The following is a 15,886-nucleotide window of genomic DNA, read 5'->3' on the forward strand; positions in this document are numbered from 1 at the left end:
TCATATCTAAATAAAGTCACTTTTCATTTGTGTGTAACAAGCTAAGTTCGATCTAACAGTTGAAAGATATTAGCTTGAGTCTAATCATGTTTTCATCTAACGATGAATATTGAATGCTTTGTTACCAAGGTAACATTGATTGCAAACCCTGATTTGAAGACTATATAAGGGAGAACTCTAGCAACTGGGAAACCTAATCCCCACACCTCCTGTGTGATATTAGTTGCGACTAGAGTCGATTCTCTTTTAACCTTATGTTTTTTCCAAAACCCTGTAGGTTAACGACTTGAAGACTTCATTGGGATTGTGAAGCCAGACCCAACTATTTTCTTTGTAGTTGTGTGTTCTGATCTTGTTGTTTTTATCGTGATTGAGTACTATCTTCTCTAAGATTTGCTCGAGATTTAATCTCCGATAGGCAAGATAAAAAGTAATCACAAACATCTTCGTCTCATCGTTTGTGATTCCACAATATCTTGTTTCGCTACCATACGATTAATATTATTGTGAGGTGATTGATATTTCTAGGCTGTTCTTCGGGAATATAAGGTATATCAATTGGTTCATGTTCACCTTTATTTATACAAAGACGGAACAAAGCTCATAGGTTTATGTGTGGGAGACAGATTTATCTATTCAATAGACTTTTCTGTGTGAGACAGATTGGTTTATCAAGTCTTCGACTTTAGGTCGTAGCAACTCTTAGTTGTGGGTGAGATCAGCTAAGGGAATTAAGTGCGCAGAATCCGGCGTGGTTCTAGAGGCGTAAGGAACGCGACTGTACCTTGATCAGTGTGAGATTGGTTAGGGCTCAATTGCATTCCAGTCTGAAGTAAATTTGGAGTAGGCTAGTGTCTGTAGCGTCTTAATACAGTGTGGTGTTCAAATCTGGACTAGGTTTTCTGCATTTGCGGTTTCCTCGTTAACAAAACTTCTGGTGTCTGTGTTATTTGTTTTCCTCATTATATTTGTTTATATAATTGAAATATCACAGGTTGTGCGTAAGTTCAATCAATTGTGAATCCAACCTTTGGTTGTTGATTAAATTGATTGACACTTGGATATTGGTTTTTGATACCGTCCAAGTTATTTCTTATATTCAATCGGGCTCGCAAATTCCTATTTGTTTGATTGCAGATTTAATTGATAAATTGAGATATAACTCTTTGATATACTTTTCTTACGATTGAGTCTGACTGTCTAGTTGATTCTCTTGAAAGTATATTGGAGTTAATTCATACAGATTGCTAAGCGAAATATTGGGTGTGGTTGTTAGACCCCCGCTTTTTCAGATGCTCATAAACTATTTTCACAAATACGTTTGGTATCGAAATTCTTTACCTAGGTTGAAGTAATTCTTAGAATATAAAGGACGTCAGTTAAGGGAATCAATTGCGTAGAGCCTTGCAAGGTTCAAAAGACGTAAGGAGCGCGACTACAGTTTAAAATCTTGGAGGGTTAATTTGGTCTCAAGTCTCCACAAGTCTAAAGTTTGATACAGTAGAACATCTATATAAGAATATCCTAGGGACCACAAGAAAATATTTTTATATGGAGGTTCACCTTGAAAAGGATATGGAAAATTTGTTATACACATACCTAGGAAAAATACGTAAATATCCACAACAAACATCAAAATGTACCTAGGCAATACAAATTCTAGTTAAATTTTGTTTATTGTCACATCTATGGATATATGAAAGTATGTTATGCAACACAATCCACACAGAACTCGACCACGATGCGAAGAAAATTGACAAACGAAATCAAATGATCAAGGATATTTCTGTGAGTCGTGCAAAAAAAACACACCATAACCTGTAAAATTTTAAAATTAAAAATATCCCGCAAATGGTTAAAAGAGTCACTTCGTCTTAAACGTTGACGTATAATTAGACATATATTATTTATATAATGATGCCGATTATTCTTATATGGTGGCAAGTTCCTTAAGATGGGGCCGTCAAAAAGTATGACTTATTCCAATATGGATTTTATTCTTAAGTATAACTGGCTCAAAAAAACTTATTCTTATATGGAGGTTATCTCTATATGGAGTATTCTTATATAGAGGTTTTACTGTAGTATGCTAGTGTCTGTAGCGGCTTAATACAATTTAGTGTTCAAAACAGGACGAGGTCCCGAGATTTTTCTGCGGGTGCAATTTTCTTCATTAATATAACTTATGGTATCTTGTATTTTTTTCTTTTCCGCATTATATTGTTTTATCTTTATAATATAGGAACAACATAGGTAGTACATATTCAATCTAGGTAGTTTAAGTCTTTATTAATTGTGATCAATTACGAGATTTGTTTTTGTAGAACTCATATCTTGAAAGATAGATAACAATTTTTATACTTGGTAGAATTCAGATCCTCTTAATTCGAATACTACTAGATTGATCTTGGATATTTATTTGTGAGATCGTCTAGAAACCTTCTACACAATCAGGTTCAGAGACTTTTTTGTCTAGACACATTGATTATGGAAGATATGTATAAGAGAAAAAATGTATATACATATTGTTCAAGGATCTTTAATTAGATCTACTTGAAATTGTATTAGGTTTTGTCCATATAGGTTGCCTAACGAAAACGTTGATGGTGTACTTGGTACCCTCTCATTTTCACAAGGCATGTCCCATGCCTGGATATGACTCGGGAGACGGTGATGCATGCAAGATGCATCAGCATTAGCCATTATGGCCTTGCACCATTTGCAGAACAAGGGCAAGTTGGAACAGTGTGGAAGCTACGTTTAGGGCATCATGCTTTGAGTGTAAGCTTGGAAAGGAAAATTAACGTGCATTCCCCTAGTGAGAAGTGAAGCTTTATGGCGCGCTCACATCATTACGAGTGTCTCATCGGGGAACTTCGACCTACGTGGCTTCGTGCCGAAGGGGTAATTTTCCGATCCGTCACAACCTTGTACCTCAGGTTCTCCAAACTCAGCAAACTGTAGTAAGGATGAACAATAATGTCGGGAGTTGTTTTTCATTTGTTGATATCTTTGAGCAAAAATGGTAAGCATCCATCATCGCCAGTGTCCTTATCACAGTTCCTCTTGTAGTACATGTTCATTGTTGGAATTCTATGGGTTTTGTCTTTAAGAACTGATTTACCAACACAAAAGTAGGTTCATAATTTGGTATTTTGACCATGTTTTTGTTCAGAAAAATACTCAATGTAAAATGAGTAATTTGTATACTTACCTCTATGATACCCCTGAAACCAGTGAAGTTTGTATCCTATATAGATGCTGCATTGAGGTCATAATACATTTCTGCTAAAATTCCACACACACCCCTCCCCCACCCCAATCATGATATGGTGCACCGTGAAGATCTTCTAACGCTTCAGGCCAACGAAGGTGAGAAACACTGATTGATTTAGGAAAGAACGTTTGGCCCAATAACCAAAACATAAATACTCTTTCGGTTTCGTCATATTAAGCTTTATTGTTTGAGCCTTTCTTAGATAGTAGGAAAGCGTTCAACGCTGAAAACTGTATTCTACCTCCTTTCAAATGTTTATGATTATGATGTTCTCGTACATCGGATGCCAAAAACAATTTAAGAAGCGTTTTTCATTTTTGATTTGACACCCATTCGTTTTGGTTGGATGATATCACTCCCACCCCAGACACACACACACCAAAATGAAATACAAATCAAGGGATAATTCTTATAACAATAATGATATCATTTTATTAATTGTTTTGATTTAATCAACGTTTAAAAATAAATATTAAACTTACCAATTTTAAATTCCAGGAAATGGAGAGTGTGTATCGTAGGCTACACCTATCTACCAATATTTGAACAATAACGTTGTCGTAGGAAATAAAACAAACGGTAGGGATAAATATATTCACTATTTCTCGGACTACACTGGGTAGACTAGAGCTACACATCATTTACGTGTTTGTATCCGGCTTTAATTTGTGAAATACATTTTACAATAGTGAAAAATCAACCCCAGCCGCTCAACCAACCACGCGTGTCCTAGCTTCAACCGAGCACTTCTTCTTCTGTCGCCAAATACATTTTACAATGGTGAAAAATCATTTTTACCTATCCACAAGGCTAACCAAATTTCAGCAAAAACAATTTCCCATAGGAATTGCCCTAAGAACCAGCCTTACCCACTTGCTTGGCGTTTGATCGACAGTTGCAAACACAAACAAACACAGAAAGGAGGGGGGGGGGATCAAGGAAAGAAAAGAAAGGGTCAACAACAAACAAAAAAGGATGATTAGGGACATTTTAGTAAACAAGGTTCACATGTAAAAGCATGTAGTGAGAGAAACTGAGAAAGCAAGGAAGATCAACTAGTAAAATAAAATACTGACAAAAGAACATAAAATTGTGACACGAAGATTGCAAGCAAAAGCAAGGATAGACTATACACACACATAAAAGAAGCTTCAATTCTAAGTCACACTTTCAGATCTGCCGGTTTCACGGTGGAGACCGAGTCCAGTACTATATCTGGTCTGGTTATCTGTTTACTCTTTCCAACATTTACTACTTATATATATATTTTAATCCAAACAGCAGAATACTTTTACAGGAATGTCAGAGAAGGGTTAGGTTATTGGGTCCACCAACAACTGTTCCTTTGTGTGAAAGAACATTGTTTGCCATATGTATCGATGTTATCACTACCCCAATGATAACGATATGATACGACCACTCTATCGGTCATACCATTACCCAGTGAATCGGAAAAGGTTGACTGTTAATTTGATTTTCTATCCATCAATTCATTCGTCAAGCTCCATATAATGAAGTTTGAGGAGTATTTGTAGACAAACCATTAGCAAAAAAAGATACAATTAATTAGACTAAGTTTTGATTAATATTAGTGGCAACTGATACTGATACACGTATAAGCCGATACGGCAAAGCATTCTTCAGACTTGTAATTGGTATCCTACATTCCTACTACTATTTATATTACTCTGTTTTTTAGCTTTAGTCTTCTTTCTTTCTGTATCTCAGTTGAGCCAACACACTTTTTTGCTTCTTCTCTTGAAGTGCAGAAAACTAAACTGTTTTCTTTCATTTGTTTGTTTCTTAGTCTAGGAATATCTCCTTAAATAGGCAATGGGTTAGAGATCCTTTCAGAAATCAGTTTTTTTTCTTTCTTCTGTTTGGGTGTTTATAATCGACTTCTTATTCATCTATAAGAGACGTTTGATATTAGGTGTCTCGGGATTCATTTTTATTTGAGAAATAGTATCATGGAAGAGGTTCGTTGTGCAGCTCTTGAAGTGGATGTTAATGGCGAAGCAACTTTCTTGGTAAATAAGGTAATTATCTCTTCCGCTTCATCTCTGCTACTTTTGAAGGTATTTTTGTTCTCAGAGACATGGGTTTCTCATATTCACTCTAGCAAATGGAAAATTGTTTTCTCTTATACGATTCTATTTTCTTCAATATGATGAATTCATGAATTCGGGTTTGTTCTGTAGTTGATTTTGATTGATATTGGATATTCTTTTCTTCCAAAACCAGTTTCATTTCAATCTTCAAATTCCATAGGGTCAATTTTATAAACAGTTAATCTTCATTTTTTTTTTTTAAAGGGAAGGGTAAAAGTTCATATTGCAGGTTGAAATTGAATGATATTTAGTTATATGAGTTATATTCTCTACCAACCTTCACTTATGAGTTCTTCTTCTGTCATCACTCACCATTGTTATTTAACACTCTCAACCTTCATTAGTTTCACTTATATTGAAATGAATTTATTAGTTTTGCATTCTATCTAATAATTACTTATGATCATTAGATACTATAGTAGACATAAAAGCCATTGATGAGCTGGGATTAGAGCTGTGATTGATTGCTTAGTTTTTTTCACTTCACTCATTTATTACTATTTTCAGTGGTGAACTAATTTTTACACCTTTCTAAGTTTCCTTACTTGTTTTGATAGTGACTCTGAAGAAATGCTTTATTACATTTTTGTGTTAGATAAATTATAGACACACATTATTTCCTCAATTCTACCATGAAAAATTTAATGTCCTATACCGACCTCTCACCATTCTTTGCAAGAATTAATGTACAATATTCTCTTGTAATGGGCAATTTAATTAATTATGGTAGGTTTGTCGACACTAAAACTGAAACCCTTTTACCCCTAGATCTCTAAAGTTCACCTATGATTTTGTATTTGTATTTTGTCATTGTTGTTTGTGTAGTTTTTTACAATCCGATATTGTCTACTTGCAGAGTATTCTTGCATCTTTCTCGGGTAGAATAAGCAAATTATTTGGCAAATCGACGGAATTAGATTCGAAGCTTAAGGTGATATTCCATGACTTTCCAGGGGAAGCAGAGGGCTTTGAACTCATGGCAAGGTTTTGTTATAACAATGGTAAAATTCAGATAACTCCATTTAATATCTCTGTCTTGCATTCTGTTGCTCATTTCATGGAAATGACTAGAGATTCATCTGGAAATGGAACTTTGGTTGAGCAAACTGATAATTGCATCGAAGAAATTGCGTATTGGAGCTGGTCTGAACTCGTGGTAGCCTTAAAGCAGTGTCAAATTTTGATCCCTAGCGCGATTTCTTCAATTTTGCTTGATAAATGCTTAGAGTTCACAGTAGCAAAGTTGGTTTCAGTCTGTGATGAGACTTCATCTATTTCTTCGCCTGACAGCTCTGGTTTTCGGTATTCATGTGACACAAAAAGCACCCAAAGTGGGAAGCACAATAGCTGTCGGCCAAATTGGTGGTTTGAGGATCTTACGTTTCTGAACCAGTGTTTGCTGGAGAAATTGATTAAGGCAATGTTGTCCCGGAAATTCGACCAATTGACAATCAGTAGATTTCTTTTTTACTACCAAAAAACTAGATCCTCCGGGGTGGATCTTGATAAGAAGCTTAAAATCATGGAGACAGTTATTGATCATCTCTTTTTACTTGATTGGAACTTTGTTTCCTGTAAGAGCTTATTTGGCATTCTCCGGGTGGCTTCGGGTCTGAAGATAAGCAAATGTAGCAGGGATAAGTTAGAGAGTATGATTGGTGTGCAGCTAGATCAAGCAAATCTGGATAATCTGCTTATTCCATCCCCACCAGGAATCAATTCTCTTTACGACGTAAACTTAGTTCTAAGGTTCTTGAAGTTATTTCTTCTTGGCGGTGACTCTTGGGTGTCGGTTACCCGAATGAGGAAAGTGGCAAACTTAATAGACTTGTACATGTCAGAAGTAGCTCCTGATCCTTCTTTAAGACCTTCTAAGTTTGTTGCTCTAGCCATTGCTGTGCCTGATTCTGGGAGAGACTCTTATGATGGGATATTTCGAGCCATGGATATGTATCTTGAGGTATGTTTCAACATTTTTAGAGACTTCGTTAGCAAAAATCTTTTCTGAAGTATCTGTCAGTTTTTGAAATTTGCACAATAAAATTTCGCTAAACTTGATAGTTCCATTTTACCCCATTAAAAATCCTGAACTTATAGATGCTATTCCATCTTTTTACTTACGTTATTTGTATTACTGTTAGGGTGTTTAAACTGAACCTCTATTCCTTGTATTAGATCCATTCAAAATTGACCGAAGAGGAAAAACTGAAGATATGTTGTGCATTAAACTATGAGAAGCTCTCATCGGAAGCCTGCAAACACCTTTCTCAAAACTCGAAATTCCCGTGCAAAACAACAATTCAAGCTCTAGTTTCTCAACAAGGGAAGCATATGAAGTTGCAATCCAATACAGAGAAGGAAAACAAACGCAAGCTTATAGAAAAGGAGAAAGAGCAAGTTGTGTTGTACGCGAAAAATCTGAATTTCCCAGCAGAGAGTGAGGACCTCAGAGAACATTTGCAAGGAATGCAGTGGAGGGTACTGGAATTGGAAAAGGTTTGTAGGAAAATGCAAACTCAAATGGCTAAAGTTATTAAAACTAAAGTAACTAGTAGTAGCAGTACTAGTACTGCCAAATCTTTACCCTGGTTATGTTCATGATAGGCATCACTTAGTTTCATTTGTTCTTGTGTAGAGTATAATTCGTGTATATAATAATGGGGGTTACTTACAAGTGCTGCTGCTGCAATTGGACAGTTTTTGCTCTTTTTCTTATTTTATCAAAAGGTAAAAAAAAAATGATTGAAGAGTTTCCTTTTTGCATGAATCCTTCCTTTAGAGCTGTATGGCATACTCTTTGACTGTCTGTTCATTTCATTATTATTGTTATGGATCGATCATGCATGGGGAGGAGATGTCTTTTCTTAAGGTTTAGTCTCTTTCTATGTCACTCTCAAGATGTTAGTTTGCTATTTTGCTATGTATGCAAAAGTAAAACATTTTTGAGTGGAACCAAAACTAGTGGGTGCCAAAAGTTCACTGCATCTTAGATCGACATGAACACACTCATGCAAATGTGGATCGTTGTTCATGTACTCCCTCTGTTTCAGATAGTTGATTAGGAATTATGATTAGTTGTTGGGGATTATGAAATGAAAGGCAGTTGAGTGTGAAAATTTATTCTCTTGGGTTTCAACAAAGATTCTATTGGAGTGGATAACGGTCAAAGGAAAAGTTGATTGGTTTTGGACTTTGGGGGTTAAGAGAGAGAGAGATTAGTTTAATGGAAGTAGATGGGAGAAAGGTGCCGGGGATCAGAAAAAAGAAAAAAGAAAAGCAAGGGACTTTCCCTTGAACGCTACTCATCTTCCTCCAGAGTCCAGTCCATAGCTTATGAAATACAAAATGGCAGTATAATTTGTTAACCAAATGCCAGACACCCAACCTATTTTTAATGGCACGTTAGGTTTCTTTCTTGGGAACTCCCCTAGTAGTCGTCCTGTATACTAAAATGAAGATTTTTAATTTTGTGATCTTGGTGTAAGTTCAGCTGTTATTACTTTAGTTTAAGTCAAAGCGTACGGGAACATACCGGAGCCAAAGACACAATTATATTCTAGTTAAATGAGTCCGATTTTGTGCATATTCACTAACCAGTGCTCCTGCACAAGAATGGAATTGTAGATTTCAGGTTAGAACTAAACACTGACAGCTCTCGTTTTACCACCCCAAGGTTAATGGTCCGATTACAACATCTATACAAAAGTCAAGGAAATAAAAAGACTCCCGTAAGTGGCAGATGACGTTATGCCTGGGGAACTGTGGTATATACAGCTCATGAGGTAACAGTTCGGATCAGTAATTCCTCTTTAGCTTTAAAACATGCTCCACTCTCTTAGGTAGGCTTTCACCAGATCCGTCCGACCAAAGGAACAAGTCTTTCCTTGTCCATGAATTTCTAGGGATCATGTACAGCTTTTTACGCATTTGGGCCCCGCTTTTCATTTAGTGCGAATACAAGAACACCCATGATCTCACGTACAGTGCAGGATCCTGGTGAGAAGAAAGATGAAGAAGATCTTAACGTGGTGGTAGGGAAAGTTTGATCTAAACTTCAAAGCCTTGGGTGTTTTAGATACGTAACATACGTTTGTCTTTTTCCCTACTTGTCACAACTGGTGTGGTCGAACACAACGTTAACGTTTAAATCTTTGAATCCACTTAAATTACAAAAAGAAATAGTTGCCAAGACTGCTACAGTAAGATGTTTGCTTTAATCAGTGTTGGAAAATCAAGCATTCCAAACCTCAAATCTATCTATTCTCCAGTCCACTGATTATAGTTAGGCCAATTACAAACATAAGAAGAAAATTTTAGATAGGTGTGAGAGCTAATTCAACTCTTATTCCCTGGTTGTATTACAGTGTCAAAATTTCTTACTTGTATTACTTTTCTAATGAATGAATACAACTTTAATCAGGAATATGCAAAATTTGATAATATATATGACCTTTGATCATTCGTATCCATTCTCCGGTGTACAATAAAGGAGAGCTGGTGCCAGAGTGCAATGGGTCTCTCAATTCTTTCTTCCGCCAGCGAGTGTCCCTCCCATGCCCCCATGTTGGCTTTGGCAGCTTCACTTCCAAACATGCTTTTGCATATGGATTAACAATCCGAGTGGACTAAAAAACTCACCAATTATTTTCTACTCATTCATCATTGCTGATGTACATAATGTCGTCCTTTGATATCTGAGTCGGTCCGTTGTTTGTTCTATTAGCTCTCTTTCGGTTGGGATCTGGTTCACCTCGCTGACAATGTGAAGGCATATTTTCAGCTCAAACATAAGAAAGAAACCAAATGCCTTTTAAAGTACCATTCCAGAAAGTGATGGACTTATGGTTCATTAACCTCGTGTAATCTTGTCATGAATTACTGTAGCTTATACATAGTAAAGGACGTCCCAGACCAAGGGTCAATAGCTGTATATAGATTATTTTTATACGGGGTTTCCATCCTCAAAAGATTGTTTCGGAAGGGATGACCATAATTCTGGAGACAGAAGTTAGACAGATGCCACATTTTACGTGATGAAAATAAATATGTACCTTCTTCAAGACAAATGCCGAATACAGGTATGCTACTTCCCATTCATCTGGTGATAGAGTGCCTACAAGATACAAAGCATGAGAGAACGGTGAAGGATAAAAGGAAAACAGAAAGAAGAAGAGGTTATATACCAATGAGGCAATGAGCTATTGAAGGTGAAAACTTTTAGATGTAACGCTACTTGATCAAGAGGTGTAAAAGTAACAGGAGCAAAACCCAAATCAATAGGAACTCCTCCCAACAATAATAGTATATTACAACTTCTTAGTTTTGAAATTTGAGTAGTGGTTAGGTTTCTGCTCACCGCAAGCAAAGGCAAAGAAGGACAAGAAAAGAAAATATGGAAACGACTTACTTGTGTCCTGATTTCCATCACCCAAGGCACCAAGGCGCCGCATAAGCTCAGCAAATTCTGGCCTTTTCAAGTACTGGTCTACAAATTCATGCGAATTCTTCACGAAAACAAGTTCTAAGTCGTACTGCCAAAGTAGAAAAGGATAAATCTCTGATATCTAAACTTCTGTGTAACACAAAATACAAACAGACCAGCTGGCCTCTTTCCATAAATAGGCAAACCCTAACCCACTACCAAACAATTGCCCTAAAGAACTTGAAAACGGAAGCCTGGGAACAGGCTAAGTACATATCTTCGTGAAATAACACAGCCAAGTAAGAAATGACCAAACAATTAACTCAAACCTCTTCTGCCAGTGATTTGAAAACTGGAAAAGGAACGATCCATTCAGGACAATCGACAGCATCCTGCAAGATAAGATCACATTTTAAGAAACAGCACTTTGCATCAAGCTATGGAAGTCAAAAACTAAGAGGTGCAAAACCTAGTATAGTCGAAGTGACGATTACAAAAGAGGCTTTTAAGAATATCCAAACAATATAGTGGATGTCCAAGCCTGTAACATTTCGAGCAACAAAATGAGACTTAATATTACCTTGCTTTTTATTATCACCTGTCTAGCTTGATTTTCTTTTCTTTTTGCCAAATGTACATCTCGCTTAGGGTCGCACCGGCAAAATTTGCCATTAGAAATCTAAAAAGTTTTACTACAGGCCAACTAAAAGGAAATCCTAAAATTTCGTTTATTTCACTATTTATATTTGGCTAGACTCCTAAAAAGTAAAGGAAAACGAGTGTTACAACCATGTCTGTATGATCATCTCAATTTGACATTAAACTGAATGATTTTAACATGTGAGTTCTCAACGTATAAATATCACGGGCTAATTTCTTGTTACTCAATTAAAGAACATGCTGAAATAGTATGGATTTTATGCCACGTGTGCTTTAACTATTCACCCAGATAGTGAAGCTGAATGAAACTTGTGCATATAAAGACTGAACCAATCATCAATGTAGCTGGAGCTGGTTGCAGCCACACACATAGTACCACCAGCACCAGATGTCCAGATTCTGGATTGGTCAACTTTCAAAGAAGAACAAATGTGGGGATATATTGGTCTCTACATATATCTCTCTAAGGAAATCAAACAATGTAGAGAAGTAATTCATGACTGTACCTCCAAATGGAATTTGTACTTGATACCAAAGGGAGTAGACGATTTGAACGTCTGCACACAAAAGAAGAACCATTAGCGACAAGCTTATCTAGATAAATATAAATCTATGTATATTCATGCAATGGCAATATAATAGCAATCCACCTTATGATCATATTCTTCATCAAAACGGATCCAGTAGACGCTATTCCCAATAGTCAGTCCCTCCGCTGCATAATCATAATCAAAGCTTTTTTATTCAAATGAAGCTATAAACAGCCATAAATAAATTCGATAGAGGACAAGTACCTTCTCTAAGCTTTTTTATAATAACATTCGCATCTGGCATTGTACCAATGAAGGTCCCGCCTGGACGAAGCAAGGCAGATACATTGGCCAAGGCTCGTCGTGCACGTGCCTCAGTAGACCAAGAGTAGTGCATGGCAAACTGCAAAAAACATATGTGCCACTTGGTTCAATACCACAAAAATTGAATCCCCTTAACAATGTGATCAAGAAACTAAAAGGATGGTCTCAACCAACAGATTCCTCTGTGCAATACCTAAGTTATTTTCCCCCTTTTATGTAATAAGAAAAGGTGGACTTGTGTTAAGATTTACTAAAGGTTGACAGGGAAAACAGGAAAACAGTAAATTTCTGTGACAATTTATCAGGTCTTTGATCCCATTTTTCTTAAAGTTCAAGATGGAACATTGGCAGTCTTCAGAGTCGGAAAAAGTTCACCTGGCAACTGCAAATATCAAATGGTCCGTCATCCCTCAAAACTTCATCCAAGCGAACCTGAGAACAATCACACATGCAACATAAATTAGATCAGCTGGCTATTTCCTCGAGTTGTACAATAATTTGTGGTAGGCTATGACTTCATTTCCATACTGAGAGAAAAGACAAAAATATCTACCTCGAAGCAATCACCACATAAGAGGCGTGCTGGAAATGTTAACCTATTGCGACGTTGATGATGGTCTGCATCCCCATTGTAACGTGTTCTACAGTCTTCTATCTGTTTATTGGTTTTAAAGACAAAACAAGAAAGAAAAAAATGTTATACAATAAGGGTAGCATACATGTGAACACAATTGTTGACAGAATTACTTGGGAACAGAGTGAATTTGAAGATGGTACAGAAACGTCCACAATCCAAAACGAACACGGATTAAAAAAAAAAGAGTATGCCCAAAAGAAAATTGAAAATTACCGAGCCTTCGGCTATATCAATACCAACATAATATCCAACCCTTGCCTTGTCCCACTTTATCAAATCACCACCCTAGACGAATAGAAAAGAACACTGGTTCTATTAGAATAGAAATAGGTCAACTGTACCTGGGCTTAACAATAGCCATCGAGAGAGTGGAAAACATACCTTGCCGCACGCAAGATCTAGAACAACATCTCCACGGCGAGCATAAAGCTGAATTAGAACACTCTTTATCTGCAAAAACGAAAACAGGAAAGAGTGCGTTACTATGGTGGGAATAAACAGAGAGCTACACCACAATCGGCAACAAATATAGAGAGTTCAGACAGACATTTCCTCAATCGCGTATTCAGAAATCGATTGAATTAAATAAACAAACACATAACAGAAAGCCGACAAAATGTCTTGTCAAAAAAATCAAAGGAGGATGAGAGATGGCAAGCTTCTGAGCAACAGGCTGCATCACCCATCATTAGTGCCTTGTAATTAGCAAAATATCTTGTTCCGTTCAAGCTCGAAAGTGTTGAAGTTCCAGTTACCATACCCCTAGCAATACTGAAAGTTGGATATAATTCACAATGCAGATTTTCCCAAGGATATAGTGGTGTTACATCCTATAAATTTTTAGCCTTTCCAGTACTCTTCAGTTCTCTAAGGTGTCATACAATGCTTATATAACCGACTGTTCCATTCTAACAAGAGAGCAACTTTCTGCAAGAAAATTGAAGAAAACATAAAGTACCCAATTATTGAGCTTTTTCAAATGGATAATTGGACTGGCTTCTCGCTCTTCCAAAGTCTGATTGGACCTTGCACTGTAATGGTCAGCAACTCTTCGTGCCAAATTCCTAGTGTTTTCATCTTCTTCTTGATACTGTGAAGCACCTGCGAATCAAAAAAAATAAAACAAAAAGTTTAAACCTAAATGAGGTAGAATCTTACCTAATAAAAATAAGTATCCGTGATAAAAATTTAATTAGAGTATTTCACTGTAATGGATTACCATTAGGATCTATTCTTTGCCTTGATTGAGGTGGAGCAATAGAGGTTGAAGCGGATTCATATCCTCTTTTCATTATTCAGTTATTGAGCTTTTTTGATGGAATCGGAAGTTAGGATTTTAGCTGGAAAATTCCATAAATTAATTTGAGAAAAACTAACTGAAGAGAAGTTCGTGAAGAAAGCAAATCCCAAGCAAAATCTATAATTGACAGAGAGAGGGAGGGGGAAACGAGTTTGGTAGTGTTATGAATATTTTCTAGCTTTCTACTACGGAAAGCAAGCAATTTGACCTTGACAGCAGAATTGTAATGATTTACAGTGTTACCGAGAATACGCTCAACATTAAGCTTTTCGGATGCAGTTGTGTCTTGAACTTGGGCGGTGTGTTTGGACCCAAGTAAAGCTTTTCGGATGTAGTTAGTGGTGAGCCATGGGCCTGTATGGACGGGTTTTTATCTCATCGGCGTCCAATCTAATTCGTTACATATTTCAAATTTGACATCCACATTTAATCCAATATATAATGGATTTGCATTCATGGATGCACTGATGAAACGGATTTGGGTATGTAAATCTAATAGATTTGTTTTAGCTAAAATTTATAGTGAGAAAATAAAACAAACATAGATGACTTCTTCTAAAACATAGATCTCTCATTCATCGCGGCATGCTGACCTCGCCATCTTAGTTCGAATGTTCCTCTATAGATGTATAGAAATATAAAAGTGTCATGGATAGCACTCCAAACAAACACCTTAATAATTCCTAAACTATCTTTGTATTTTCTAAAAAAATGTGCTTAATCGAACGGGGAAGGATGTTCAACGGATTTTCAAGGTTGCATCCGGGTCCAATCTGTAATTCGTTGGATTTCAAAAAAAAATTCATCCGGATCCAACCCACTATCGAACGTCAGGGCATCCATCCGTAAAAATATGGTTGGTCCCAGTTAAATCCGTGGATTACGGGTCAAATGCTCACCCCTAGATGTAGTTGTGTCATGATGCATAATGGTATTTCACACATACCATTTATGCCATTTTTAACGTAATTATCCATTTACCCCCTACTTTCCCTTATTTCCCATCTTTGTCCTTTTTGTTTACTACTTATTGTTTAAATCCTACCTCTTCTAGTTTCCAAGTTTGATTTTGTTTAGAAAAGTGGTGTAAGAACCCTAAATCCTTCCTAAGAGAATAGCCTCAAATACTTTGTTATTTCCAATTTGTAATTGAGTAGAAATTTCAATTTGTAAGAGATGCATTTATTATCTTCTAGTTTCCAATCTTAGAATTGGATAGAAATTTGAAGATTATTAGAGAAGAACCTTAAATCTTTGTATCTTCCTTGTTCCAAGGGTAGAAGAAGCATCGTTTGAAGGTTGGTTACTTTTATTTCATGGTGGTTAAGTGGCAAAATGCCCCAAAATCGACCCCAAGGTTGTGAAAATGCCCCGGACTTTAGGTAAAAGATTAAAATGCCCCAAAATCTTATCAAAATGCCCCTTTCCATTACTTTTACCTATAATAGCCAAAATGGGGCATTTTGACAGATTTGACTAGTCAACTGTGTTATGAATGGTCTCTTTTGCCCTTCGACAGAATCTATAGTTTCAGGATTTAGGGTTCAGGATTTAGGGTTCAGGTGGTGGCGTTGGTGGTGGTGGTGGCGGTGGTGGTGGTGGTAGTGGTGGCGGTGGTGGTGGCG

The 15,886-nt window shown here is 36.7% G+C and overlaps 2 protein-coding genes across 3 annotated transcripts; one reads left to right on the top strand and one right to left on the bottom strand.

Moving 5' to 3' along the window:
* Positions 1–4,840: 4,840 nt before the first annotated feature.
* On the top strand, positions 4,841–8,155 carry LOC113314965 (BTB/POZ domain-containing protein At3g22104-like). Of its 2 annotated transcripts, XM_026563286.1 has the most exons (4): positions 4,841–5,316; positions 6,245–7,348; positions 7,564–7,884; positions 8,024–8,155. In XM_026563286.1, the coding sequence occupies exons 1-4, from the start codon at positions 5,248–5,250 to the stop codon at positions 8,117–8,119; spliced, it is 1,590 nt and encodes a 529-aa protein (XP_026419071.1). In that variant the 5' UTR covers positions 4,841–5,247; the 3' UTR covers positions 8,120–8,155. The 2 variants fall into 2 exon arrangements, with proteins under 2 accessions (XP_026419071.1, XP_026419070.1); XM_026563285.1 differs by having other exon boundaries at positions 4,844–5,316; positions 7,564–8,147.
* A 1,456-nt stretch (positions 8,156–9,611) lies between these two features.
* On the bottom strand, positions 9,612–14,490 carry LOC113319133 (mRNA cap guanine-N7 methyltransferase 1-like). The gene is made up of 13 exons (XM_026567409.1): positions 14,181–14,490; positions 13,920–14,062; positions 13,343–13,411; positions 13,175–13,246; positions 12,878–12,979; positions 12,700–12,756; positions 12,265–12,403; positions 12,121–12,185; positions 11,977–12,027; positions 11,140–11,202; positions 10,796–10,919; positions 10,440–10,501; positions 9,612–10,142 (listed from the first exon to the last, which is right to left on the bottom strand). Exons 1-13 carry the CDS (start codon positions 14,251–14,253, stop codon positions 10,041–10,043), a joined length of 1,122 nt encoding a protein of 373 aa, XP_026423194.1. The 5' UTR covers positions 14,254–14,490; the 3' UTR covers positions 9,612–10,040.
* Between the last annotated feature and the right edge of the window lie 1,396 nt (positions 14,491–15,886).

The sequence above is a fragment of the Papaver somniferum genome, chromosome 10 (assembly GCF_003573695.1).
Source record: "Papaver somniferum cultivar HN1 chromosome 10, ASM357369v1, whole genome shotgun sequence".
Classification (NCBI taxonomy): Eukaryota; Viridiplantae; Streptophyta; class Magnoliopsida; order Ranunculales; family Papaveraceae; genus Papaver; species Papaver somniferum.

Bases quoted from the DNA above. Each gene is read 5' to 3' on its own strand.
- LOC113314965 (XM_026563285.1), top strand. From the start codon at position 5,248: ATGGAAGAGGTTCGTTGTGCAGCTCTTGAAGTGGATGTTAATGGCGAA. The intron at 5,317-6,244 runs GTAATTATCTCT...GTCTACTTGCAG, and splicing joins CAACTTTCTTGGTAAATAAG to AGTATTCTTGCATCTTTCTC. The intron at 7,349-7,563 runs GTATGTTTCAAC...TCCTTGTATTAG, and splicing joins CCATGGATATGTATCTTGAG to ATCCATTCAAAATTGACCGA.
- LOC113319133 (XM_026567409.1), bottom strand. From the start codon at position 14,253: ATGAAAAGAGGATATGAATCCGCTTCAACCTCTATTGCTCCACCTCAA. The intron at 12,757-12,877 runs GTAGATATTTTT...GATTGTTCTCAG, and splicing joins TATGTGGTGATTGCTTCGAG to GTTCGCTTGGATGAAGTTTT. The intron at 10,502-10,795 runs GTAAGTCGTTTC...TGTATCTTGTAG, and splicing joins TGATGGAAATCAGGACACAA to GCACTCTATCACCAGATGAA.